The sequence below is a fragment of the Podarcis melisellensis genome, assembly GCF_964234715.1.
Source record: "Podarcis melisellensis genome assembly, chromosome: 6".
Lineage (NCBI taxonomy): Eukaryota > Metazoa > Chordata > Lepidosauria > Squamata > Lacertidae > Podarcis > Podarcis melisellensis.
In genome coordinates, this window is record NC_138538.1 from 1,381,798 (window position 1) to 1,409,086 (window position 27,289).

General features: G+C 46.2%; 2 protein-coding genes across 3 annotated transcripts in view; both read left to right on the forward strand.

The window, feature by feature from the left end:
- Positions 1-826, forward strand: part of LOC309373054 (uncharacterized protein) — a 71,674-nt gene extending 70,848 nt beyond the window's left edge. For both annotated transcript variants that reach the window (XM_081917253.1, XM_081917252.1), the window contains exons 6-7: positions 279-455; positions 622-826. In XM_081917253.1, the coding sequence (XP_081773379.1) occupies positions 279-455; positions 622-647 (203 nt within the window). In that variant the 3' untranslated portion in view covers positions 648-826. The remainder of the gene's footprint in view (positions 1-278; positions 456-621) is intronic.
- A 15,111-nt stretch (positions 827-15,937) lies between these two features.
- LOC309372169 (papilin-like) overlaps positions 15,938-27,289 on the forward strand; it is a gene marked incomplete at its 5' end in the record, with an annotated part of 44,537 nt that continues 33,185 nt past the window's right edge. The window contains 5 exons of the mRNA XM_081915470.1: positions 15,938-16,034; positions 16,854-16,889; positions 18,055-18,189; positions 19,864-20,004; positions 22,372-22,515. Coding sequence (XP_081771596.1) covers positions 15,938-16,034; positions 16,854-16,889; positions 18,055-18,189; positions 19,864-20,004; positions 22,372-22,515 — 553 coding nt within the window. The remainder of the gene's footprint in view (positions 16,035-16,853; positions 16,890-18,054; positions 18,190-19,863; positions 20,005-22,371; positions 22,516-27,289) is intronic.

Genomic DNA, 27,289 nt, shown 5'->3' on the forward strand with positions numbered 1-27,289 from the left:
CCGTTCTCGTGTTGCCACCCTATGGACCTCTTGAGAAGGAGGCACACGAAGGAGGGCCTCAGAAGATGATCTCAGGGTCCAAGTAGGTTCATATGGGGAGAGGCAGCCTTTTGCCTCCCATTGATGTATGAGTTATTTCTATATGGTGCTAATGCTTTTGCTCTCTTGTTTTTTATGGGCAGAGAGGGGTGTTTTATGTCAACTTTATATTCTGCATTCATTTGCTATACAATTGTGTGTGTGTGTATCCACCACCACTTTTTCTACTTCCACCCCAGAGGTTTGCGAGCTGCCCAGTGAGACTGGCCCATGTCGCGCTTACTCAGAATTCTTCTACTACAATTCAACTCTTTCCTCCTGCAAGAAGTTTGTTTATGGTGGTTGCAAAGGGAATGACAATCGGTTTTACACGAGACTGGAGTGCAAAATGGTCTGCGGAACGTCAAGTAAACCAGGTGAAAAACAAAGAGGATCTGTCCTCCAGGGATGGGACTGGCTTCGGAAACGGACAGGAGATGGGGTCTCCATCATCTGCCCTGCTGGCCACGGACTCTTGTGTGCCAGTTCAAGGCGAGAGTCTCCTTCCTGCCCTTTAACTCTCTCTCTCTTTCCTTTCCACAGCAAACTCCACCACAACATCTGATTGAGTCATTCATTGACATAGTCCCTTGTCTGCACGATTCTCCAGACTGACCCCTCAAAGTCCGAGGAAGAGACACCAACCTGGTACCCTGCCCTGGGGCCCTCGCCTCCTCCCTCCCCCCTCCACCTTCGGGGAGGCTGGTGGGGTCAACTCTGCTCTCCAAAAATAAAGACATGAGATGTTCAGCTGCATCCTCTGAATCTGGTTCTTGAGTTAACATAAAAGTCTGGCCGCTGGATCAGACCAAAGGCTTACATAAGAACATAATTACAGATAGGTAGCCGTGTTGGTCTGCCATAGTCAAAACAAAATAAAAAAAATCCTTCCAGTAGCACCTTAAAGACCAACTGAGTTAGTTCTTGGTATGAGCTTTCGTGTGCATGCACACTTCTTTGTGCATGCACACGAAAGCTCATACCAAGAACTAACTTAGTTGGTCTTTAAGGTGCTACTGGAAGGAATTTTTTTATTTTGTTTTGAATAAGAACATAATGTAAGAGCATAAGGTGAATTGGCTGGATCAGGCCAGTGGGGGCCCCTCTAGTCCAGCGTCCAACCAGATGCCCTAATGGGCAACCAGCAAGCAGGATTCAAGCACAAGAGCAAGGAGGGGAGAGAATTCAGATTCAGAAGCATCCCTGCCTCTGATTATGGAAAGCATAGCTATTGGGGCTAGTAGCCATCAATAACCTTCTCCCCCTCCAGGAATTTATCCAATAATAATAATAATAATAATAATAATAATAATAATAATAATAATATATTTATTTATACCCCACCCTCCCCAGCCAAGACCGGGCTCAGGGCGGCTAACACCAGATATAAGACAATTGATTAAGATACATGTCAGGGGCTCAGGAGCAGAGGCACAGGTGAGGGAGGAAATGGAGAGCGAGGGGGAGGAATCCGAGGGGAGCGTAGGCGATGACAGTGGTCCGAGGGATTCCCTGAGTCTCTCCAGCGAATCGGAAGATTCACAGAAGGGGGCGCCGATGGCCAGGGCAAGGGGGGTGCCAAGGGGGATACCCCTGAAGGAAGGGGCCAGCGGGGACTCCCAGAGCAGCAGTTGGAAATCAGGACCAGCTTCCCCACCAGAGCGCAGTGGGGGGGAGGAGTCCCAGGTATCGGGACCAGTGTGCTCACTACCAGCGAGAGGAGATGAGTCAGGATTGACCATGCCTCCATCAGAGAGCGCGGAAACGGTCAAGAGGAAGGTTGCCGGCTGGGCGCGCGCGCCAAGTTCAAAAGTACAGGCGCGCGGCACAGCAGGTAGCCCGGATAGGGAACCAGGTCCTAAAGCCCGCCGGAAGGGACAAGAGTCAGGGGGGTCAGCGTCAGAAGAGTCCAGAAAGGAGGAAACCCCGGGGGGCAGACGGACCCAGAGGACGAAAGAACAACAGAAGAGGTGGAGTAAGGCTAGAGTCTTAAACTGGTGTATAGGGGGCGGGGACTCAGACGGAGCTTCGCCGGTCTAGGTTCTAAGACGTAGAGCTGCACGCTGCGGCTTGGAAATGGAAACTGAACTTCAATAAAGACTTTTGTACATTACCACAGACTAGCGTTGGTCCTCTGTGAGCTGGGACCTAGAGGCAGCTCTGACAATACAACTTAAAAAAACAAGATTAAAATACAACATTAAAACATTAAAATGCAGCCTCATTTCAGTGGAACTCAATCAAAAACTTCTTTGGGGGTAAAAACGTCAAGTCTTCACCAAGGCCAACTATCCAGACTGGTCCTACGTGGGCCAGAAAAAAGTCAAGGAAGTCCCCAAATAGGAATTCCATCACAGAAGGAAAAAGGAAAAAAGAAAGAGGGGGAGGGGATCAAGTTGATTCCAAGCCAAAGGCCAGGCGGAACAACTCTGTCTTACAGGCCTTGTGGAAATGCCATCCAAGTTGGTCGCCATCGCTGCTTCCTGGGGGAGCAAGTTGCAGCTCTGTGCATTGGTGCCTTGCTAGTTGGCTCTGCATTTCACACTTCTCATAGCCCTGCTCAACTGAAAGAGTTTTTTTCAAATCGAAATTACAAAATTTGAGGGTGTGCCATTTTCGGCAGTAAAATATACTCGGAGTCGAGAGTGGATTTCATGCTCTTTATTCAGCTCATAGTGGTGAGGAGGAATGAATGTTCCCCCAGAATGTCTGCTTTATATACATTATTTACACAATGGGTCCCACGTGATTGGCAAGTTCCAGGATTCTTCCACCTGGAGCTGGATTGGCTGGCTCCTGCTAACCAATCATACTGCTGCATTGTTCTAGGACCAATCAGACTGCTGCATTCTGAATCCTATTGTTCGAGGACCAATCAGACTGCTGCATTTTGGATCCTATTCAACTCAGTACATAACAGGCAGCCATCCATTTTAGAAGGTTTTCCTGCTAAAAAGATCCCAAGCATCTCTTTCGCCCCGACCTGGTGCTGTCTTGATGCTTGGAACTACAACTCCCATCAGCCCCCAGTCAGTGCTGTTGGAGGGGAGGAGCTTGCAGAAGTCATAGTCCAAAGAACCGGGGGGGGGGGGACTAGGCAGGGCCAGCCGGAGACATTTTGGTGTCCGAGGCAAACCACAATTATTATTATTATTATTTGATTTTGGTATGAAGCTTTACTGCACGTAGAATCATATTAGGAGTAGCGGGGGGGGGGGGCAATGATCTTTCAAGGCAGAATTAGTTAGCTCAGTTAATCTGGTTTATACATCATTCCACACAACCAAAGGCATTTCCCAAAGCGATTTACGAAAACAATAAAATACAAAATATAATATGCATTCAAAGAGGAGTGTTTATTTTTTTAAAAAACAGCAGCAACAACAAATAACCAAAACAGGATTAGAATTATTTATTATTTTATTTATAAAATTTGCCTACCGCTGTTCAGTCAAAGATCACAGGGTGGTTCAAAAAATACAAAATGATCAGAAGGTCAGCGGTTCGAATCCCCGAGACGGAGTGAGCTCCCGTTGTTCGGTCCCAGCTCATGCTAACCTAGCAGTTCGAAAGCACATCAGAATGCAAGTAGATAAATAGGTACCACTTCAGCAGGAAGGTAAACTGCATTTCCGTGTGCTGCTCTGGTTTGCCAGAAGCGGCTTAGTCATGCTGACCACATGATCTGGAAGCTATACACCGACATAAAACAAAGGCACCATGCTTGTTTGTTTATAAAAAACAATTATAGATCACTGCATCATTAAAAACATACATGACAACAGTTTACAAGAATAAAACAAAAGCTACACAATAAAAACCATGGAAGAGTTAGAAACAGCCATCCATTAGCCACTGTGGATGGATGTATTGTTAATTGCCTGCCAAGACCTTGTGGGATAGTTTATTTTATTTTCATTTTCTATTAATTTATTAACTTATTATTTTTATTAATTTATTCAACATAATTATTACAAAATATTGCAAATACATACATACATATATATTTCTGATAAGCACACATATACAAAAAAGGAACAAAAGAGATAAAAGAAGAAAAGAAGAAAGAAAAAGAAAAAATAAAGAGAAGAAGGAGGAGAAGAAAAGTTGGAAGAATTTCTTCCAAATTTATACTACAAATATCTCAATAATAAAACTTCCATCACTTACACTGCACTTCCTCTATACATTTTAAGCAAGACTGTATCCAGCAGAAGTTTCAAAGTTGGCACAGAATCTCCAGTGGCAGGGTGTTCCGCAGGACTGAGCTGATGACACTCCTCTTGCCCACCCTCCCTGGCAACCATTGCTGGGGCCACTGGGAGCCCCGGGCTCCAAAAGATCCTGAGAGCCTCAGGCTGGAGAAGGCTGCTGTACTGTTTCTGCACTGGCAGGAGAGTCAGGACCAATAGCTAAACTAATGGGAACAGAAGAGAGTCCCTTTGAGCAGGGCTGTCTTAAGCATATCCGGCGACGAGGTGCAAAGTTCCCTCTGGCGCTCCCCTCCCGTTTCCCAGAGTTTTGTAGGGAGGACGGCGCTGCCGGCGGGGCTGGAGGAGGCGGGCAGCAGCTGGAGGGCGGCTCCTCCGGCGGGGAAGAGGCGGAGGCTGCATGCGGCGCCTCCCGCCACAGCTGGCCACTTCGTGCCGCAGTGGCCAGGGCAGACGGAGGCTCCAGGCGTGGTGCGGTGCTGCTTCGGCGTGGCATGGCAAGGGCAGGGAGCTGATGCCGGTGATGGGATGTGTCCAGGGAGACAGGGGCAATTGGCAGGCCGGCAGCCGGGCAAACTCCGGTTCTTAGAACAGCATCTATCAGCGACTTGAGCCTCGGAGGACTTCAGAGACTGAGCACGCTCTAACTGGCAGAGTGAATAACTTTTCACATTCTTAAAAAAACCTGAAGCATTTTTACTTGGTATTATAGGTCAGGACATTAATAGGCAAGATGTTAAATTGTTTTTATATGCAACAACTGCGGCAAGAGTATTATTAGCCCAGAAATGGAAACAAGAAGAAATTTTGACGAAAGACGAATGGCAGACGAAATTAATGGACCACACAGAATTGGACAAAATGACAGGAAGGATTCGAAACCTGCAGGACCAGAGATTTACGAAAGATTGGAAGAAGTACCGTATTTTTCGCTCATAAGACACACCTAGTTTTTGGAGGAGGAAAACAAGAAAAAAAATATTCTGAATCTCAGAAGCCAGAACAGCAAGAGGGATCGCTGCGCAGCGAAAGCAGCAATCCCTCTTGCTGTTCTGGCTTCTGGGATAGCTGTGCAGCCTGCATTCGCTCCATAAGATGCACACACATTTCCCCTTACTTTTTAGGAGGGAAAAAGTGAGTCTTATAGAGCAAAAAATACGGTATATTAATTATTTGAAGAGCAACTGTAATCAACAAATTATGCTAGTAGGACTACAAGAAGTTTTGTAAGGAGAAATATACGAAGTGTTACAAAGTATAAAAAGATAGAGATATTGGTTATGAGTTTGAAATGTAATAGGGAAGATAAGAAATGCATACTGAGAGATTAGATTGGAAAATTTTCAGACAGGATTGATGGAAGTCAAAAATTTGAATAAGGTGTAAAAGTATGTTTAAGTACTGTTGAAAATGATATGTTTAAAAAACTAATAAAAAATTATATTTTAAAAAAAGAATAACTTTTCACAACGGAAGTGGCGGACAGAGGCATATGCCAGCATATTTTCAGGTGTTTATTCAGCATCAGGAACAAAGGAAAAACATGTCTGCTTCCCTTTGCCTCCAAGCAATGCACAACGGAAGTTCCCAGCAGACTGTGCTGGAAGTAAACAGGCATGTGACCTACAACAATCCACACATCTGTTCTAAAGGTGGAATGGAACTATATCCTAACAGCCGGGAGGCGCTGCGTCCAGCCTCCGTGTGCTGGTCCCGGGGGGGGGGTACCGTGTGGCATGGTCCGTGTCCAGTCCAAGGCTGAAGCGGGGTCCAAGACAGGGAGTCGGGCATGGTCTGGAACTCTGGGAGAAATCAGGACAGGGTGCCGGCAGGAACAGGTAACCAACAATGTTGCTCCTGCAACCTGGGACTGGGCGGGCTGGGCTTTATCTCCTCTGAGGCATAGGCCGGCCCCAGTCCGCAGGTGACTCGCCTCTCCTGGCCTGGAGGCGAGCACTCCTCCTGCGAGAACTTAGTTCCCTCCGTCTCTCTGCCCTGAGCCTCTGAAGTTCTGGAGAGGCTGGAGGGTTACCGGACCCAGAAGCAACCTCAGCTTCCACTGACAGGGCTGAGAGAGGAGCACCTGCAGACAATGGGTCCACGATCACCTCTGGAGCCAGAGCGGATTCAGCTGGTATCTGCTCCTGAGGATCCGGCACAGGTGAGGGCCCTCAGGTTCAAGCCCCTGCCCTGGCTCAGCTGGCCCTGGAGGCGGGGACTCCTGTGCAGGCTGGGATTCTTCAGGTTCAGCCTCTGAATCCGATTCCCAGGCCATCACACTCCACCTCTTCCCTGGCGCCCTCCAGAACTTGGCGCCCTGGTGTCCCGCGCCACTAGCCTCTATGGGTAAGACGGCCCTGCCTTTGAGGAACTTATTAAGAAAGGAGAGGATCCCCAGAAGCCCTTTTTATTGGGTATAGTGGGTAGAGAGATACCGAGACAAGATAAAAAGATTCTTATATGCAACAACTGCAGCAAGAATTTTGTTAGCCCAAAGATGGAAACAACAGGAGTTACCAACAAAAGAAGAGTGGCAGATGAAAATGATGGACTTTGCAGAACTGGCGAAACCGAAGGGGAAGAATCCGCAACCAGCGAGGCCAAGCATTCCAAAAGGACAGGAACAAATTTATATTATATTTGAAAGACAACTGTAAGCAATTAACATCATTAGCAGGGTTATCTGAAGATCTGTAAGGTGAAATTGCTACCTATTCAGGTTGTGTAATTTTAGGTAATGATATATCAAGGTTAGGAAACGAAGCAAAATGTAAAGATGTAAAGTTTAATTTTGTAAACCATCAGACGGGAGGGAGGGAAGTCGAGCCAAAGAGATGAAGTAAGAGGGTACAATGTTACATAAAGTGATTATATGCAAAACCAATAAAATTCATTTATAGAAAGAAAGAAAGAAAGAAAGAAAGAAAGAAAGAAAGAAAGAAAGAAAGAAAGAAAGAAAGAAAGAAAGAAAGAAAGAAAGAGTGTTATGTATTGAGCTGATTCCTAGAACAATATGATCCAGAATGCAGCAGTCTGATTGGTCCACAGGAGCCACCCAATCCAGCTCCAGGTGGAAGTGAATCAGCAACCTGATTGGCCTGCAGGAGCAGCCAATCAGGCTTCTGGAGGAAGTGAAGCCGCAACCTGATTGGCCTACAGGAGCAGCCCGGAATTAGCCAATCACACGCGGCCCATTGTGTAAATAATGTATATATAGCTAGATGTTTTGGGGAAAGTTTCATTCATTGCTACTAGGAGCTGAATAAAGAGCATGAAATTCACACTCGACTCAGAGTATATTTCAGAGAGGATCCCTGCAGATTTCCTCCTGCAGGCAGATTTCAGACCTGCTGCAGGTAGACATGCGCAGGTCCAGCAGCCAGGTCTGTGTGACAGAGACTGAGTGTTCCCTGCTCACAATAAGATCCCTATCGGTTGCACAGAACATCTAAGAACATCTTAATGCCTCTGTGATGCTATCAAAGGTATTGTGCAAGATCAAAGTCACTTGCGGTTCAGAACAATGCGGTTGGGGGGGGGGAGAGAACTTGCAGGCCCTGGACAGAATCACAGTGGGAAATGTAGCATGCCAGAAAGACCTGCGAGTGAGAAAGAGCTCCTGTTCTCTAGCTCTGTGCTGTCAGGGAACCAGCAGCTGTCGTAATCCATCCTGGTTTCCGATTTGATCCTGGAATTTGGTCCCAGGAACGAGCCGCCGCTTGTGCCTCCAGTGGTGCCGTGCTCTCACGGGGGTCACTGCTGCCAAAAGACATCCGAGCCAGAAGATTTGCACAGCACCAAAAGATGTGTGTCCCAATTGTAATTAGGGAAATGCTGGCGGGTATGTGCTCATACGCATTTCTGCTTGTCTCTCGGTTTCCCCATGGGAAGAAACGCTCTTTTAACACAGAATCGGAACAAACTTCAGCCGGGTTTTTAACAGATTGCTGCTTGTTCTGATTCAGTACAGTGGTACCTCTGGTTGCAAATGGGATCCATTCCGGAGCCCCGTTCATACCCTGAGCAGAACGCAACCTGCGTGTGCAAGGGTTGTGATTTGCCACTTCTGCGCATGCGCATGACGTCATTTGAGCATCTGTGCATCTGCAAGCGGCAAAACCCAGAAGTAACCCTTTCCGGTACTTCTGGGTTGCCGTGGGATGCAACCTGAAAATGCTCAACCTGAAGCAAACGCAACACGAGGTATGACTGTACCTTGGGTGTCGAACAGAATCCATTCCGTTCGACTTCCAAAATGTTTGGAAACCAAAGCGCGGCTTTGCAGGAAGCTACTGCAGCCAATCGGAAGCAGCGGAAGACCCATCGGACGTTCGGCTTACGAAAAGTGTTTGCAAACCGGAACAGTCACTTCCGGGTTTGCGGTGTTCGGGAGCCAAAATGTTTGAGAAGTAAACTGTTTGAAAACCAAGGCATGACTGTGAAGAGCAGGTTCTCCCAGGGAAGACAGTGTGGCAAATGGAAAACTGCTCAGCCCCCCACTTTCTTGGCATAGAACAAGCAGAAATGTAGAAATGTAAAAAGGTAAAGGTAAAGGGACCCCTGACCATTAGGTCCAGTCGTGGCCGACTCTGGGGTTGCGGCGCTCATCTCGTTTTCCTGGCTGAGCGAGCCGGTGTACAGCTTCCAGGCCATGTGGCCAGCATGACTAAGCCACTTCTGGCGAACCAGAGCAGCGCACGGAAACACCATTTATCTTCCCGCCGGAGTGGTACCTATTGATCTACTTGCACTTTGATGTGCTTTCGAACTGCTAGGTTGGCAGGAGCAGGGACCGAGCAACGGGAGCTCACCCCGTCGCAGGGATTCGAACCGCCGAACTTCTGATCAGCAACCCACAGCGGCACCCATGTCCCGTCCCAGTTAAATTATGGAACTCCTCCCGCAGGAAGCAGGGATGGTTTCCAGCTTGGATGACTTTGAAAGAGGATTGGATAAAGGATTAGAGGAAGAGCAATGCTTCTGAATCCCAGTTGCTGGAAACCACAAGAAGGGGAGAGTGTGACTCCTATGTTTGGGTCCTGCTTGGAGTTTCTCACAAGCATGTGTGAGAGCAGGATGCTAGGCTAGAAAGGACATTGGGCCTGATCCAGCAGGCTCTCCTTGTGTCCTCATGTCCTCAAACTCTCTTTTTTTAAAAAAAAAAATATTAAGGTTTCAAAAGGTTACAAAAATAATTAAAAAAACAGAAAATACAAAATACAGAAAAATAAAAACCATTAAAAACAAATCAATCTTTCCATGTCTTGTCTTTCATTTACTTGTTTCCCTGACCTCCTCACACCTCCCTTTTTTGTATTCTAGTTCAATTAGTTATTTCAGCAAATCCTTTCCGTCTTTGCTTTTATCTTAATAATTTGTCTTAATATGTTGTCACTTTACATTCTCACCTATTCATAATCCGGTTTTACTTAATTCTATAACATTACTGCTAAAACCACGTAACTTCATTCCAGCATCCTTCTAATAGTCCTTAATTTTACAATGTTTCTGTAAATAGTCTTTAAATTTCTTCCAATCTTCTTCTACCTCAAACTCTCAGGCAATGTCAGGGACACAGGCAGAAACAAGACCAGGACCTGCTCCGGCCAAGACCGTCTCGTCCCCATCACAAGGCTGGAGGCATGGACAGGAGAGCAGGGGAGGCAGGGAGGCGCCAGGGCCAGGACCAGGTGGACGGTGTCCTTCACCATGCAAGGCCAGTGGTGCACCTGTATCATTCCAATAATAATAATAATAATAATAATAATAATAATAATAATAATAATAATAATAATAATTATTATACCCCACCCTCCCCAGCCAAGACCGGGCTCAGGATGGCTAACACCAAATATAAAAACAATTGATTAGAATACAGCTTAAAAACCAAATTAAAATACAACATTAAAACATTAAAATGCAGCCTCATTTCAGTGGAAATCCATCAAAAACTTTTGGGGGGATAAAAACGTCAAGTCTTCACCAAGGCTAACTATCCAGACTGTCAAAACAAAAAAAATTCCTTCCAGTAGCACCTTAAAGACCAACTAAGTTAGTTCTTGGTATGAGCTTTCGTGTGCATGCACACTTCTTCAGATACCAACCAAGTGTGCATGCACACGAAAGCTCATACCAAGAACTAACTTAGTTGGTCTTTAAGGTGCTACTGGAAGGAATTTTTTTTGTTTTGAATATGGCAGACCAACACGGCTACCTATCTGTATCCAGACTGGTCCTACATGGGCCAGAAAAAAGCCAGGGAAGTCCCCAAATAGGAGTTCCATCACAGGAGGAAAAAGGAAAAAAGAAAGAGGGGAAGGGGATCAAGTTGATTCCAAGCCAAAGGCCAGATAGAACAACTCTGTCTTACAGGCCCTGCGGAAAGAAATCAGACCCTGCAGGGCCCTGGTCTCGTGAGGCAGAGCGTTCCACCAGGCCGGGGCCAGTGTTGAAAAGGCCCTGGCTCTGGTTGAGGCTAATCTGACTTCCTTAGGGCCCGGGACCTCTAGGGTGTTGCTATTTATGGACCTTAAGGTCCTCCGTGGGGCAGACGGGGAGAGGCAAAGCAGCTTGGGTGCCTTGGCAGAAAGGCGGGATATAAATGCAACCATTGAAATAAATAAATAAAGGGTGGCAGCTGATGACCTTGAGGTAGAAGCAGTGAAAGAGCCTCTCATTGGTCAGAGACAGTACGGTGTAGTGGTTAGAGTCAGACCTAGGAGACCAGCGTTCAGATCTCCCACTCATTGGCCAGGAAGCTCACTGGGTGTGACCTTGGCCAGTCACTGCCTCTCAGCCTACCCTACCTCTCAGGGTTGCGGTGGGGATGAAATGAGATGGGGAAGAACCGCCTGGGCACCACCTTGATCTCCTTAGAGAAAAGAGTCTGGGTGTAAATAAATAAACAAACAAACAAACCCATATACTGAAAGCACATTTCAGGCACATTTTCCCCACCCACCCCAAAGAATCCTGGGAACTGTAGTTTGTTAAAGGTGCTGGGAATTGTAGGTCTGCAAGGGGAAAGCTACTGTTCCAAGGTTCCTTGCTTTCAACGTATGCTGTGGGTGTGTTTGTAGCCAATTGTTGGTGTTCTGCTAAGCCTGAGGCTTCTTTGGGTTTCACTTCAGTGGGTGAAATCCACCAGTCATACTGCTGCATTGTTCTAGGACCAATCAGACTGCTGCATTCTGAATCCTATTGTTCCAGGACCAATCAGACTGCTGCATTCTGGATCCTATTGTTCTAGGACCAATCAGACTGCTGCATTCTGAATCCTATTGTTCTAGGACCAATCAGACTGCTGCATTCTGAATCCTATTGTTCTAGGACCAATCAGACTGCTGCATTTTGGATCCTATTCAACTCAGTACATAACAGTGGGGAATGATTCTCAGAGCCGGGAACAGAAGTGGGGTCCCCAAGTCAGTTTCCTGGCTACCTTCTTGGGGTGCCGCCCTGTTGCATCTGCAAATCAGGCATCAGAAGAGTCCTGCTGGACCGATTCAGCCCCTCGGGATCTCTCTTCCTGTTGCCCAACCAGATGCTTCTCAGGAGTCACATGCTTTTCTCCTTTTGTTCACCAGAATTGCGTCTGCTCCTTATTAATCTATTGTTTCCTTAGAACAAAGTGTGGACATTATTTCCAAGAACTGGGTCAGGACTGTCTCCACGGAAAGGTGGAGGCTCAGAAATGAACGGAATGATCCTTTGTCTGGAAAGAGAAAGCCGACGACAAGAGTTCCTTCTATTTTTTCCGAGGTGGCTTTGCATTTGCAAGAAGAAGTCTTACGTCTTTGATACTTATCGCTTAGTTCAGGGGTCACCAAATGTTTTCAGCAGGGGGCCGGTCCACTGTCCCTCAGACATTCTGGGGGGGCCGGACTATATTTTGCAGGGGTGGGGGGATGAATGAATTCCTATGCCCCACAAATAATCCAGAGATGCATTTTAAATAAAAGGGCACATTCTACACGCTCATTCCCGGACCATCTGCGGGTCGGATTTAGAAAGCTACTGGGCTGGATCCGGCCCCCGGGCCTTAGTTTGCCTACCCATGGCTTAGTTCATCATTGTCGGCATCACTGTTCATTAATCCACTTTAGCCAAAGAGCTATATGAAACCAAAATATACAGAGAGCTCAAAAATCAGGCGACAGTGATGGCCACGAACCTGGATGACTTTAAGGAGGATTAGACCAATTCATGGAGGAGAATAAGGCTTTTGGTGGCTCTGCTCTGCTTCCAAAGTCAGAAGCATCAACGCTTCTGAATACCAGTTGCAAGAGACAACTGGAGGGCAGAAGACTCTTGGCTCAAATCCCGCCTACTGGTTTCCCACTGGGGCCCTGCCGTTCATGTGTAATGGGTGCAAATGTGATCTAGCAATGGCCCAAATCAAACCAATCTCACTTTCAGATCACACTTTCCCCACCAGATATGTCCGCCACCAAACCATATTGTGGAGTCCTCCTGGCCTTCTCTGTGGGGTCTGGATCCTCCAAACAGGGCGGGTCTATCCTTCTGGCCTGCCCTTTTCATCTCATGGGAAGATGGTGGCCTTCCCATCCCTTTGACAATAGTTCAGACAGAGTAGACCAGGACAGAGAAATGAAAGGACTCTTTCATGCGGCACGTAGTTAATTAGGGAACTCACCCTCCCAGGAGGCAGAGATGCCACCAACCTAGATTGCTTTAAAAGAGGGTTGGACAAATTGATGGAGGATGGGAGGGCTATTGATGGCTACTAGCCAAGAGGACTATGCTTCTGTAAACCAGCTACTGGATATTGCAGGAGAGGAGAGTTCCTCTTGTGCTTGAATCCTGCTTGTGGGCTTCCGAGTAGAGGCACCTGGTTGCCCATGGATCCCGCAGATGTTCTTCTTATGTTCCTATGTTCTAATAAGCCCCATGGGGTTCATGTTGCTGGGAGCCTCCCTGGCAAGACCCCTAGTTTGGAAGAGGACATGACATCTTTGGGATTACTCCTTGGTAGAGCTGCCTTAAAGGTAAAAGTAAAGGGACCCCTGACCATTAAGTCCAGTCGCAGCCGACTCTGAGGTTGCAGCACTCATCTCGCTTTACTGGCTGAGGGAGCCGGTGTACAGCTTCCGGGTCATGTGGCCAGCATGACTAAGCCGCTTCTGGTGAACCAGAGCAGCGCACGGAAATGCCATTTACCTTCCCGCCAGAGTGGTACCTATTTATCTACTTGCACTTTGACATGCTTTCGAACTGCTAGGTTGGCAGGAGCAGGGACCGAGCAACGGGAGCTTACCCTGTCATTGCGGGGATTCGAACCACCAACCTTCTGATCAGCAAGCCCAAGAGGCTCTGTGGTTGAACCCACAGCGCCACCCACGTCATACTAGAGCTGCCTTACTGATAAGAAAAAGAAAAAGAAAGCCGAGAGCATTTCCCAACTGTGACAGCTACATATCTGGCCTGGAAGCTTTGTGCCTAGTTCCAGGACTGTGGAAACAAGCTAGGGTTGCTCCATAGTGAGTGGGAAATGATCTCTGCACATGCTCAGAGAGACTGTTCTTAATTTTAGTCTCTACATAGCTCTGAGCCTGGTTGGAAGGTTGGAATCTTCCCTCTGTGGCTCCGCATTCAGGAACCTTTGGAGTCCAGCTTTCAGATGAAGGTGAAGCTCTCAGCCCTACAGAGCGCAATAGAAATAGAGGGGTTTTAAACATTATTTCGCAAGTGTAAACACAGGGACAGAGAGATCCTTTTAGAGAACCTATCTAGGGTTTCTGTCACCTCCAGTTTGACAATGAACAGGAAGGGTTCGGTGAGAAAATATATCAGAGAAGATGGGGGATTCCAACTAAACACCAGGAAGAACTTTGTGAGCTATTCAATGTTCAATGGTGGGACAGACAACCTCAGAAGGTGGTTGGGAGATTTTCAGCAGAGGTTAGGTGGTCATCCTCCAGGGATTCTTTAGCTGCTGATACGGAAGGAGAGAGGGGGGGCACCTTTCCTCACCTCTCTCCCTTCTAATGAGGAGCCCGAGGCGATGACCTCGACAGCGCCCAACTCTGCTGTGGCTCCTTGGCCCCCACACTGTCGCACAAGCACCACACTATACCCCTTGACCCTTATGAAATTAATACCCTTCCCTTCTATATACGGGCGAAATAAGCCCTTTTCTCTCTTAAACCTTCCTTTCGCCCTATTATTAACGTGAGTAGACCGGACCGAGCTGCATCAGGGAGCTCTTGCACGCCTCATTTAACCTCCTGACAAGCTGTTGACAGCCCCCCGCTGCGAGAACAATGGAACCAAAACCAGCGACCTCGTAAAACTGTCAAAGTCTGGTTACAATGTATCCATTTCGTTTCCGCTTTTGATACACTTGACCGGCAAGGGGCCGAAGCTTTAGAAAATGATATAAAATCAACCAAAGCTCCGATTTTCTCCATCTTGCCGTCATTCTACTCAGCTCCCTCCAGACTCCATGATGCTGTCCCCACTTCCATAATCCCCAGAGCGACAGGTCACGTACTCAGGAAGACCTTAATCCTGTCAGATCGTTCTGCCAAACCCTTCCTCCGGGCAATGCCAGGTGGCAGACGATGCATATCTGCGCCATTGTCCTACCATCACCTATACTCAGGAAACGTTTATCTATGCATATCCCTCACTCTGCATATTCCCCCCTCCCTTCCTGGAATGTTAATCTATGTAACTCCACCTTTCCGTGATATATTCATGACGTGACCTGTAAAACCCAACCTTCTTTTAATGTATTCATGACGTTTTACCGTGTTGTATTCTGGGACTTGGAGGGAACTTTTAAAAGTTTATGTCGCCCCATTCTCGGGGTTCAATGCCATTTTGAACCTGTTGCGCAATAAACCTTGGATCTCCGTTTATTGCTCCTGTCTCCGGCTGAACTCATTTTTTCCGCTAGGACCCGCGGACTTCGTCCGACAAGCCGGGTAGCAAGGGTAACTCCGCACCCGGATTTTTCCGTAACACTGCGATTACTAGATATCCCTTGGGGCCTTTCCAACTCTACAATTCTATGAGGTTTCGAGTCGCTGACCCTGAACATCGACGAGAATTTGCCGCAGGATCGGACAGCTTTGTGTCCAAAAAAAGGATGGAACTTGGTTCTCATTCCTCAAAAGCTCGTTTTGGCCAATTATCCAAAGCCGTTGGGCCCATGTGCTGGGATGGATTGCATGAAGCACCTGCTGACCATTTGAAATGGCATTTTTCCAGGGGTGGTAAAAGCATCTGACATAGTTGCCATAGAGTACTTATATCAAGACGGTCACTCGATACGAGCTCTGATCATGTTTCTAGATCATAACCTGGTAAATTTTATTTTTAGAGCCAGAAATCTATTCAAAAACAAAAGGATAGATCCACTAAGAATTTTTTTTTCTATGAGGTTTGCACTCTGGTGTTGTTTCTTCCCCTTACTGGAGTGTGGCATCATGCATGTCCAATGGCTCTCTTGGCAGGTGAAGCAGCTCAGGTGTACAGGTGTGCGAATCTGCAGCAACACAGCCTGCTCCTTCTTCCAGCAGGGGTGGAGCTGGCTCCGGCTGCCGTGCTCTCTTTCCTCCTCCCCTCCCATCTTTCTGATGGGAGGTATAAAATAAACAGACACTGGAGCCGGCCAAAGTGCCATGGAGATGATGATGAAGAAGAAGACCCAGTGCACCTTCCTCCTCGTGGGTCTCTTTGCCTTCTGGGCCAGGGTGCCACCTGCCTCAGCTCAGGAAGGTGAGTGGAGCAAAGCCCTGGAGCTGTGCTTGAAAACTAGGTGTGATGTTGCCCTGGCTGGGACCTTTGTGCTTAATCTGCAGGGTTCAAAAATGCAAATTGCAGTTCAACTGCTTAGATTAGATTGACAGGCAATTAGAGATCGCACTAGACAAGGATTTCGAAAAGCATGGGGGAAATGTAGAGAATACTTCACAAAACAGTGCCCTAAAATACATACCTGGACTTTTTTCGATTATTGTCTGCAGGAGACTTTGCAGATATTTAAGTTATAATTAGAAAAATCTTAATAATTATTCATAAAGGAAACAGCTTATAAGAAGTAAATAAGGAGGCCAGATACAGGATAAAGGAAGTCTTTTACTGGGTTGTTTGTATTGTCGTATGTTATGCTTATTGTATGTTATGTTCACGTTTAGTGAGGGTGGATTTCTGTATTGGGGGGTAGGGGTTTATGTTATGTTGTAAATAAAATTTCCAATAAAAAATTAAAATAAAAAACCAAAACAAAATGCAAATAGCAGTTGTTGTTGCTGCTGCTGCTGTTATTTGGAAGGTGGGGGTGGCGAGCTGATCATGAACAGGAGTGTAGGAAGGGGCGTTAACCCTCCCCGCCACCCGTAATCCATCTGAAACCCCTCCCTCTAGTGCTGCTGCATTAAACTGTTGACTCATGTTAAGTTTGACACATGTCCACTAAGACCCCTAGATTCTTTTCACAGGTACTGCTGTTGCCTGAAGAACTTTGGCTTGGTATGGGTTGCTGTTGCTTTAACTGTGTTGAGGTCAAATCCTGGGAAATCTCTCTTTTCTCCACAGATTCATCGTCATCTGAGGAACGCCCAGCACCCACTGGTATGTCCCCCACTTTCCCTTCTGGGTCTGTGGGCAGGCTCCTGCGCTGCCGGTCAGTTGCCCTTCCCCCCATCCCTGACTCCCATGCAGCGCCAGACGTCTTTCCGCTGAACCTGCTCCCCCCTCCTTTTGCATTGGAAACTAAAACTCCCAAGGGTGCCGCTATTGGGGCCTCTTTACAAAATGGCACCTGGCGTGCCAGCAGTACACGTGAGAAGGATCTAGGGGTCTCAGTAGATTAAGGGATGCCATAGTACCCTCTATTCTGCTTTGGCCAGACCAGATGGCCATCCAACCTCTGCTTGAAAACCTCCAAGGACTGTCTGCTCCACTGGGAACAAACAAGCTTGCTCCACCTTCCATGTAACAGCCCTTGATATATCTGAAGGTGGCTATCATATCTCCTCTCAGGGTTTATGCACACTTATTCCCCCCCCCCTCACTCTTTCCAGACACCTGTCTACTTTTTAAAGCTCTGTGTCTGAGCATTTGGGTTTTTTTAAGCCGAATTATGGTGCTGGAGGAGACTCTTGAGAGTCCCATGGACTGCAAGAAGATCCAACCTCTCCATTCTGAAGGAAATCAGCCATGAGTGCTCACTGGAAGGACAGATCCTGAAGCTGAGCCTCCAATACTTTGGCCACCTCAGGAGAAGAGAAGACTCCCTGGAAAAGACCCTGATGTTGGGAAAGATGGAGGGCATAAGGAGAAGGGGATGACAGAGGACGAGATGGTGGGACAGTGTTCTCGAAGCTACCAGCATGAGTTTGACCAAACTGTGGGAGGCAGTGGAAGACAGGAGTGCCTGGTGTGCTCTGGTCCAGGGGGTCACAAAGAGGTGGATACGACAAATGACTAAACAACAACAACACCCTAGAACTTTCTGCCCCCAAACCTGTTATTTAGTGCTCAATGGGAGCAAACATCATTTTCCTGCAGATTGCTGTTTGCTAAAACAGAGCTTTTAAAAGTGGGTTTTCGAGGGGAAAGCTGCTGAGCAAAAGAAAAAAGGGTGCTCAGACATGCAGCTTTAAATCACAAACTGCCTGGAAGGAGCAGAGAGAGGGTTAGGCTCTTGTGCTGCTGGCCAGTTGCCCTCCCCCCATCCCTACCTCCCATGGAGCGCCTGCCGTCTTTCCACTGACGCTGCTCCTTTCTCTCCCAGCCATGAGATGCCCCACCAACTCGAAGGGCCCAGAGCGGGAGTGTGGCGCTTCGTGCACATCACACAGCAACTGCCCAGGAGAGCAGATGTGTTGCAGGTTTGGCTGCCAGCGGAGGTGCGTGTTGCCCGTCAATGGTGAGTCCTCTCCCCTTGTCCCTTCTCAGCTTGTAAATTGCTTCAATATTTACATTTACAGAGAACTCATTAGGGGGAAAGTTTCCCTATGTTTCAGTGTTTTTGTCTGTGCATGTTAATAGCATGGTGCCTGGACACCTTCTGGAAGTGGCCCTTGGGAATTCCAGTATTCAGGAGGAGCGTTCCCACCATTTTGTATTGTCACGAGCAACCCAGTGAGACTCCAGGCACTTACACAGGTTCTGTTTCCTTGGAACAAAGGTCGGCAGAGACTGTGGTGCCTTGAGGATATATGCTTTAATTTGCACCAGGAGTGCCATCTTGGCCCCGCAACCATGGGGCCCTGGGGCCCTGGGTGCCATGCACTGTGCATGTCCCTGGCGCCGAAATTTGTGTTGGGATGTGTCCAAGGAAACGGGGGCAATTGGCAGGCCCCCAGCTGACTCCAGTCCACCAGCCGGCAGCTGGGCGAACTCCGGTCCTTGGAACAGCATCAAACTGTGACTCAGAGCTTCAGAAGCTGAGCACGCAAGCCGGCAGAGATAACAAACTCTTCGCGACGGAAGGGCGGACAGAGGCATATGTAAAGCGTATTTACAAGCAGTTTATTCAGCATAGATCAGGACAAAGGAAAAACATGTCTTCTCCTTTCATGTCCAAGCAAGACAGAATAAGCAAAAGCTATACACAAACAGACGTTCCCAGCAAGCTGTGCTGGAGTGTAAACAGGCATGTGATACACAACAATCATGCCTGTTCCTTTTAAGGTGGAACGGAATATTCTAACAAATTGTGGGTGCCCAACCTCTTCATGGGGAACTGTGTGGGTGCTCAGGCACCCAGGGCCCCAGGGAGTCGGCACCTATGATTTGCACAGGTATGCAACCTGAGGATGGAGGAGTCACAGCATGAACACACTTCCAGGATGTCTTCCTTCGTCACATCTTTGGATCCAGCACAGTGCAGTCAGCTCTCTCTGTCTCCAGATTCCAGGAACGGGGGGGGGGGGAGAGGGCCACATTCCCTTCTGGGCAGTCTTCCAGGGGCCACATGCCAGGGGTGGGTGGGGCCAGAGGCAAAGGTGAGCAGTGTATGCAATGTTTACCTCTTGAACAGTTCCCTTTTCTACATACCCTTGCAGGGACGTTGTCAGAGGTCAAGGACGGATGCCTGTCCTGCCACAAAATGATGTATGTGAAGCAGGTGCAGGGAAGGGGGTTTCCTGGAGAGGGTCCAAAGGGCCAGGTAGAGAGGTCTGGAGGGCCACATTCCTGATGGCAACTGTGCTATTTGCTCCTTCTTTTCCACTTCTCATTAGAAAACAGTCCTCTGTAGGTGGCAGCAGATGGTAGGAGGAAAAATGGGGAGTGCTGGATTTCTTCAGAAAGAGGGCAGACTATTATTCTTATTGTTGGAATTAGAATTGGAATTTATATACTGCCCTATACCCAGAGGTCTCAGGGTGGTTCACAGAACTAAAGGCCGCTGAATGAGAAGGTATTTGGCTCCTTGCCTTAGCTTTATAATTTGTCATGAAAATATACATCAAAGCGGTTTACAGCAATATAAAGCCATACAGTGAAAACCATGAAAAATTAAAAACAGTCCTCAGTTAACCATTGTGGAAGGATGTATTCGTCATGGCCTAATCTGCTCCCTCTCCTTGACCCTCAGTGAATCCCGGCTACTGCCCCAGCTCCAACCCCTTCCCCCCTACAATGTGCGGCATCAGGTGTGTCGACGACAAAAGGTGTGGCAGGGGGAAGAAATGCTGCCGCTGGGACTGTTTATCCAGCTGCGTTGAAGCAGAGCCAGGTAAGTGGGGGGGAGGAGAGCCGGAGGAAGGGGCAGACCTGCTGGTACTCACAGGTGGGCTGGGAGAAGGGATGGAAGCGTCCTCTGGAGGAATGGCATGACTGTCTCGAAAGAAACCTTTGGTGCAACTGCATTTGGAATAGTGTGAACATTTCTGGTTGCGTTACCTTAAAAAGGATAGAGTTGGGAAGAGTTCAGAAATGGGTAACTGCAATTATCATAGGGGCAGAGCCGATCGACTCACCAATGAAGAAAGCTTGCAGCATTTGGGGCTTTTTAGCTTGGAGAAAGGGAAATGGGTGGCGCTGTGGGTTCAACCACAGAGCCTAGGATTTGCTGATCAGTAGGTCGGCGGTTTGAATCCCTGCGATGGGGTGAGCTCCCGTTGCTCGATCCCAGCTCCTGCCAACCTAGCAGTTCAAAAGCACGTCAAAATGCAAGTAGATAAATAGGTACCACTCCAGCGGGAAGGTAAATGGTGTTTCTGTGCACTGCCAGAAGTGGGTTAGTCATGCTGGCCACATGACCCAGAAGCTGTACACCAGCTCCCTCGGCCAGTGAAGTGAGATAAGCCCCAGAGTCGGTCATGACTGGACCTAATGGTCAGGGGTCCCTTTACCTTTAGCTTGGTGAAAACGTAAGAGGTGACACAGAACTGAAGTTTTATATAATTAAGTATGGCCTAGAGTGAGTAAATAGGAAAAGTTTTCCTCCATTGTAGGAATAACGGAGACGACAGGAAGTTGAATGCAGGTGAGCTGTGCAGAAGCACGCTGTCAAGCATGCTCTAAGCAAGCTGCCGGCTAGCTCTGCAGAGGCTTCTTTTATTAGCAGAAGTCAACAAATGGAAACAGTCGTGAAACCACCCTGAACTTAACGCATCTCCATCTAAGCACATTTCCAGTGTTAGCAAATACACATGTCAGCAGGTGTTTCCCTCAAATGTTCCCCCCGATACTTGATTACGTCTGCGTCCCCCGTCATGCTCTAGCCAAGCGATATGTCTAGCAAACAAATTGTGAGAGGACAAAAGGTCAGGGGGGAAACCCTGTTTCCTAGCCAGGAAGGCAAAAGGTCAGGGAAAGCAGGCTCAACGCTCCTTGACATACTGTTGCGTGTCTGGTGCAAGGTTTGCCTTCGCACTCCATCTCTCATGGCACTAAAACTCGTGGGCATCCAGGGAAGAGGGACATCATCGGAAGATTCAGAACAGAGGGGAAAAGTCCTTCTTCATGCAGTGCAGAGTTAAACTGTGGAACTCCCTCCCACAGGAGGCAGTGATGGCCACCAACTGGATTAGGCAGATTCACGGAGGAGGAGAGAGCTATCAATGGCTGCTAGATAGGATGGCTCTGCTCTGCTCTGCTCTGCTCTGCTCTGCCCACCACAGCTGGAAACAGCAATGTTTCTGAATGCCAGTTGCTAGAAATTGCAGGACGGAAAAGAGTTGCTCTTCTGCTCAGATTCTGCTTAAGTGTTTCCCATTAATCCAACAGAGCAGTTTGGGCAACCCACCCAGATGAACAGGGCATTGTTGTTGTTGTTGTTGTTGTTGTTGTTATTTGTAGCGTTCCCAAAGCAAGGAAGGATTGGACTCTGATTAATAAAATACACATGAGGCTTGACCAGCAAGACTCTGGGAGGAGTGCATATAATAATTCCTCTCCACCCTCTGGCCCAGGTCGTTTTATTCACAAAAGAAATTTTCACACAGTGTTCGTTAGAACCAATCAGATTTCCTCTGAGCATTTCCAAACCCCCATATGGGACAAAGTCAGATCAGAATAAATTATTTTAACTACAAAGAAACTATTTCCTACTTGAACATGCATATGTAGTTCAGAGTAAATAAAAGAGGAAGTGAAGGGGCATGCTTTTAGGAAACTCCAGAGGTCATAAACAACAGTAAACAGTATTTACCATCTCCTTGTGAACTCTCTTCCTGAACTCTCTTCCTGGCCCTAAGATTAACGAAACTAACAACAGCTACATCAAAGAAGCTACCTACTATCTTTATGACCTGATGAAGTAACTGGCCTGTGTTTTAGAATGCTTATATGTGCCTGTCAGGTGTAGAGAAAGCAAATGGCAGAGATGCAGAGGCTTGTGGGAGTCGATCAGAAACTATTGTCAATGAATCAAACCCAGTCAACGCAATCCTTTTATCGTGGACACCATGGGCTGATGCATATTTCATAATTCCTCATAGCAATCCCACCTGACCACCACACTCTGGATACCCGCACCCCCACAATTATTATTATTATTATTATTATTATTATTATTATTATTATTATTATTATTTTATCTATTTTACTGGGCGTTTTGGTTTGATGTGATTTTAATGACCAGCCCTTCTCTTCCCAGAAAATCCTGGAGTGTGCCCAAAGATAGATGCCCTGATACGGTTTCCCTCTTGCCCTAACGAATGCGAGGACGACCGGGGATGTGACCACACACAGAAATGCTGCTTCATGGGATGTGGCCGCAAGTGTGTCAACCTTGAGAAAGGTACTGGGAAATGGACCAGCAGAGCTCTTGAGCTGGAGATGGTGATCTGCTCTGGGCTTTTCCTCTGCCTTTTAAAACCCATCTGCCTACCTGGCAGTTGCCAGACATTCCCCATGTTTCCTTTGCACCAAAGAGCGCAAGTCACAGCTACTCTGCAGAGCAGGATCTCAAACGATCCATACTCTGGAGTATAGTGGATTCCACTGGGTCCTGAACACACTTGTGAACTGCCCTGAGACATGCAGATAACGGGCAGTATGCAAATTTAATTAATCACAACAACAGAGAAGCGGACACAACAGAGAAGCGGACACGGAGCAATGGATCCAAACTACAAGAAAGAAGATTCCACCTAAACATTAGGAAGAACTTCCTGACAGTAAGAGCTGTTTGACAGTGGAATTTGCTCCCAAGGAGTGTGGTGGAGTCTCCTTCTTTGGAGGTCTTTAAGCAGAGGCTTGACAACCATATGTCAGGAGTGCTCTGATGGTGTTTCCTGCTTGGCAGGGGGTTGGACTCGATGGCCCTTGTGGTCTCTTCCAACTCTATGATTCTATGATTCTAACAACAATACAATAATAATTGGCATTGTCTTCAAGGTCCACTTTTGGCCGGAATGGGCCACACTCCACTCCCCAGTTCCCAGTGGGAAACTCCAGAGCGCAGATATTCCTTGCAGAGCTTGATCCACTGATGGGAACTGACTTTGTTTTTTTATATATATAAATATTTATTGGAGTTTTTAATAAAAGAGATACAGAAATAATAAACAGCATTACTTTGTTTTTACAAAATTTCATAACATCTTTAGACTTCCTCACATCCCCCGCTCCCACTTACATCATTAATGAGTTTTTGTCAAGCAAATTATCATCTTATTTTCAATTTTATAACCACTTATTTAAATACAATATAATAGTTCTCCTACAAATTTTGTTTCTCTTAATCTCTCTTGTCGTCAAATTCTAATCCAATTTAGTGATGGCCAATTATTTATAACCAAGCATCCTTCTTAATATTCCACTAAATCACAATGTTTCTGTAGATAAATCTTGAATTTCTTCCAATCTTCTTCGATCCTTTCTTCTCCCAGGTCTCGGATTCTGCCAGTCATCTCCGCCAGTTGCATATAGTCCATCAGTTGCATCTGCCATTCTTCCAGTGTGGGTAGATCTTGAATTTTCCAGTTCTTAGCGAGTAGTATCCTTGCTGCTGTTGTTGCATACATAAAGAATGTTCTATCCTTCCTTAGCACCTTCTGGTCGACAATACCCAGAAGGAAGGCCTCTGGTTTCTTAGTGAAGGTATACTTAAATACCTTTTTCAACTCATTATATATCATTTCCCAGAAGACCTTCACTTTAGGGCAGGTCCACCAGAGGTGAAAGAATGTTCCTTCATTTTCTTTACATTTCCAACATTTGTTATCAGACAAATGGTATATTTTGGCAAGTTTAACTGGGGTCATGTACCATCTGTATATCATTTTCATTACATTTTCCTTCAAAGCATTACATGCAGTAAAGTTCAGCCCAGTGGTCCACAACCTTCCCCAGTCTTCAAACATGATGTTATGCCCAATATCCTGTGCCCATTTTATCATAGCCGACTTAACCATTTCGTCTTGTGTATTCCATTTCAACAGCAAGTTATACATTCTTGAAAGTACCTTAGTCTTAGGTTCTAACAATTCTGTTTCCAACTTCGATTTCTCCACCTGGAACCCTAGCTTCTTGTCACTTTTAAAAATTTCTTTAATCTGAGCGTAGTGTAACCAGTCTCGCACTTTATCCTTCATTTTCTCCATACTCTGCAATTTCCAATTATCTCCATCTTTTTCTAACAGTTCCCAATATTTTGGCCAGTAGGCTTCCATATTGGGTCTTTTTCGGGCCTTAGCTTCCAAAGGTGAGAGCCACCTTGGAGTTTTATTTTCCTATAAGTCTTTATATTTTGTCCAGACATTGAACACTGCTTTTCTGACAATATGGTTCTTAAAGGCCTTATTGATCTTAACCTTATCATACCACAAGTATGCATGCCAACCAAAAGCATTGTTATAACCTTCCAGATCCAACACGTCAGTGTCTTCGAGAAGTAGCCAGTCTTTTAGCCAGCAGAAAGCTGCGGCTTCATAGTACAACCTTAAGTCTGGCAGGGCGAAGCCCCCTCTTTCTTTCGCATCTGTTAATATCTTAAACTTAATTCTGGGCTTTTTGCCCTGCCAGACAAATTTGGAAATATCTCTCTGCCACCTCCGGAAACACTCCGTTTTGTCCACAATTTGCAATGTTTGGAACAGAAACAACATCCTTGGCAATACATTCATCTTAATAGCAGCAATTCGGCCCAACAAAGAAAGTTTCAATTTTGCCCAGCTATCCAAGTCTCTCTTAATTTCAGACCAGCATTTTTCATAATTGTCCTTAAATAGACTCAGATTTTTTGCTGTTATGTTGACCCCTAGGTACTTTACCTTTTTCACCAATGATAATTCTGTTTCTCTCTGAAACCGTTCTGACTCTGTGTCTGTCATATTTTTCCCCAACACCTTCGTTTTTTGTTTATTTAGCTTAAATCCCGCCACCTGACCAAAATCATGTATCAGTTGTAATACTCTTTTCGTACTAGATTCTGGCTCCTGCAGTGTCAAAACTAGGTCATCTGCAAAAGCTTTAAGTTTATATTGTTTCGCTCCGACCTGAATCCCCTGCACCAACCGGTCACCTCTGATCAAGTTCAGGAGCACCTCCAAAACTGAAATAAATAACAGAGGGGAAATCGGGCAGCCTTGTCGTGTTCCTTTTTCAATTTTAAATTCTTCTGTTACCACATTGTTAACTATCAATTTAGCTTTTTGTTCTGAATATATTGCATCAATCCCATTTTCAAAACCCCGCCCCACTCCCATTTCTTTTAAATTTCCCTTCATAAATTTCCAAGAGATGTTGTCAAAGGCCTTCTCCGCGTCTATAAAAATCAGCACTGCTTTAGTGTTTATGTCTGTTTGCAAAAGTTCCAAAATGTCAATAATGTTCCTTGTGTTTGCAAACATGTGTCTACCTGGGAGAAAGCCAGCCTGGTCTTTGTGAATTACTTCATTTAAAACTCTTTTAAGTCTGCCTGCTAAAACATCAGCAAATATTTTGTAATCCACATTTAGAAGGGAGATGGGGCGATAGTTCTTAAGTTGTGTTTTTTCAGTTTCTGATTTTGGTATCAATGTGATAAAAGCTTCCTTCCACGATTCCGGCGCCTTCTTTCCCTCCAGGATTTCATTGCTGACCTCCATCAAAGGTTGAATCAGATAGTCACTCATTGTCTTATAGTACTTGGAGGTCAAGCCGTCTGGCCCTGGAGATTTGCCCAATTTCATGTTCTGAATGGCATGTTCAATTTCTTGTCGTGTTATTTGGCTATTCAGGAGTAGTCTATTTTCTTGTGTAAGTTTTTTAAGACTATTTTTTTTTCAAAAATTGTTCCATCTCAACCTCATTTTGCGGCCCTTGAGTATATAGTTTCTTGAAATATTTCTGGAAGGATTTTCTAATCTCCACGGGGTTCTGAATATTTCTTCCTTCAATTTCCAAATTTGTTACTATGTTCAACTTTTGTCTCTTCTTCAACTGCCAAGCCAGCAGTTTCCCACATTTGTTTGCCGATTCAAACGTTTTTTGTTTCATTGATTTAATCTTCCATTCTATTTCCTGGTTTATCAGTTTAGAATATTGTGCCTGATGAAGTTTGATTTCTCTCAGAATCAGCTGTGACTTCGGGTTTATTCTTAGCTTCTTCTCTAATTCTTTAATTTTCTCCAAAATCTTGTCTTTCTTTTCATTTTGTTTCCTTTTCTTTATAGCATTCTGTTGTATTAAGAACCCTCTCATCACGGCTTTACTTGCGTCCCAAATTGTTCTTTTTTCCACCGTAGTGTTCAAATTTATTTCAAAATAGTCCTTCAAAACTTTTTGGGCCTTCTTAATGATCTCCTGATCTCTAAATAAGTTGTCATTCATCTTCCATCGAAAGGAACCGGTTGGTAACAATGTCAAATCCATTTTCAAAGCGTTATGGTCGGAGACTGACTTTGAGCCTGTCTTTCATCTGGGATCGACTCGGCTTGGGAGCTCTGATTGAAAGCTACTGAGCAGAATCCGCCCTAGTGGGGAACATTGCATCTGATGCCCAATTTAAGGGCTTGGGACCAGTTTACTACAAGACTGCCTTACCCCAAATATGCCCACCCAACCACTTTGTTAAAGTTTGTTGGGTTGTATATCTTTTGACCCACTGAGTCTGCTGCAATGGCCCTGCAATAAATTTGATTTATTGCCACTCCAACAAACTTCCAATGGCGCCCACACTCTTCCACTCCACACGCTGCCACTGTCCTCGGTTGCCAGATAAAAGCAGAGTTCACACGCAGCATAAAATGGCTTGTCTGTGTCGACGTGGTGTCCTCAATAACTCAGCTCGACACTAGTGCTTCTAATCTAAAACTCTTTATTTAGAAGCATTCAAAACAGAAAAGAAAACCTACAGAATCTAGCTGCATGTTGGCAGCTTTCTGCCTCTTAACGAAAACCGAAACGAGCTTGCTAACATTCTCAGACAGACTGCTCTCCAGAGAGAGCTCAGCTCCCACAGAGCACAGATCAAAGGAAAAAAGCACGGATCCTGTGGGCAGTGCAGCCAGTTGATAAGAACGCTCCTGGAGTGTTAACTACTGACAGTCCAGAACCACAACACACTTCAAGTGGTGGAACAGGTGCTG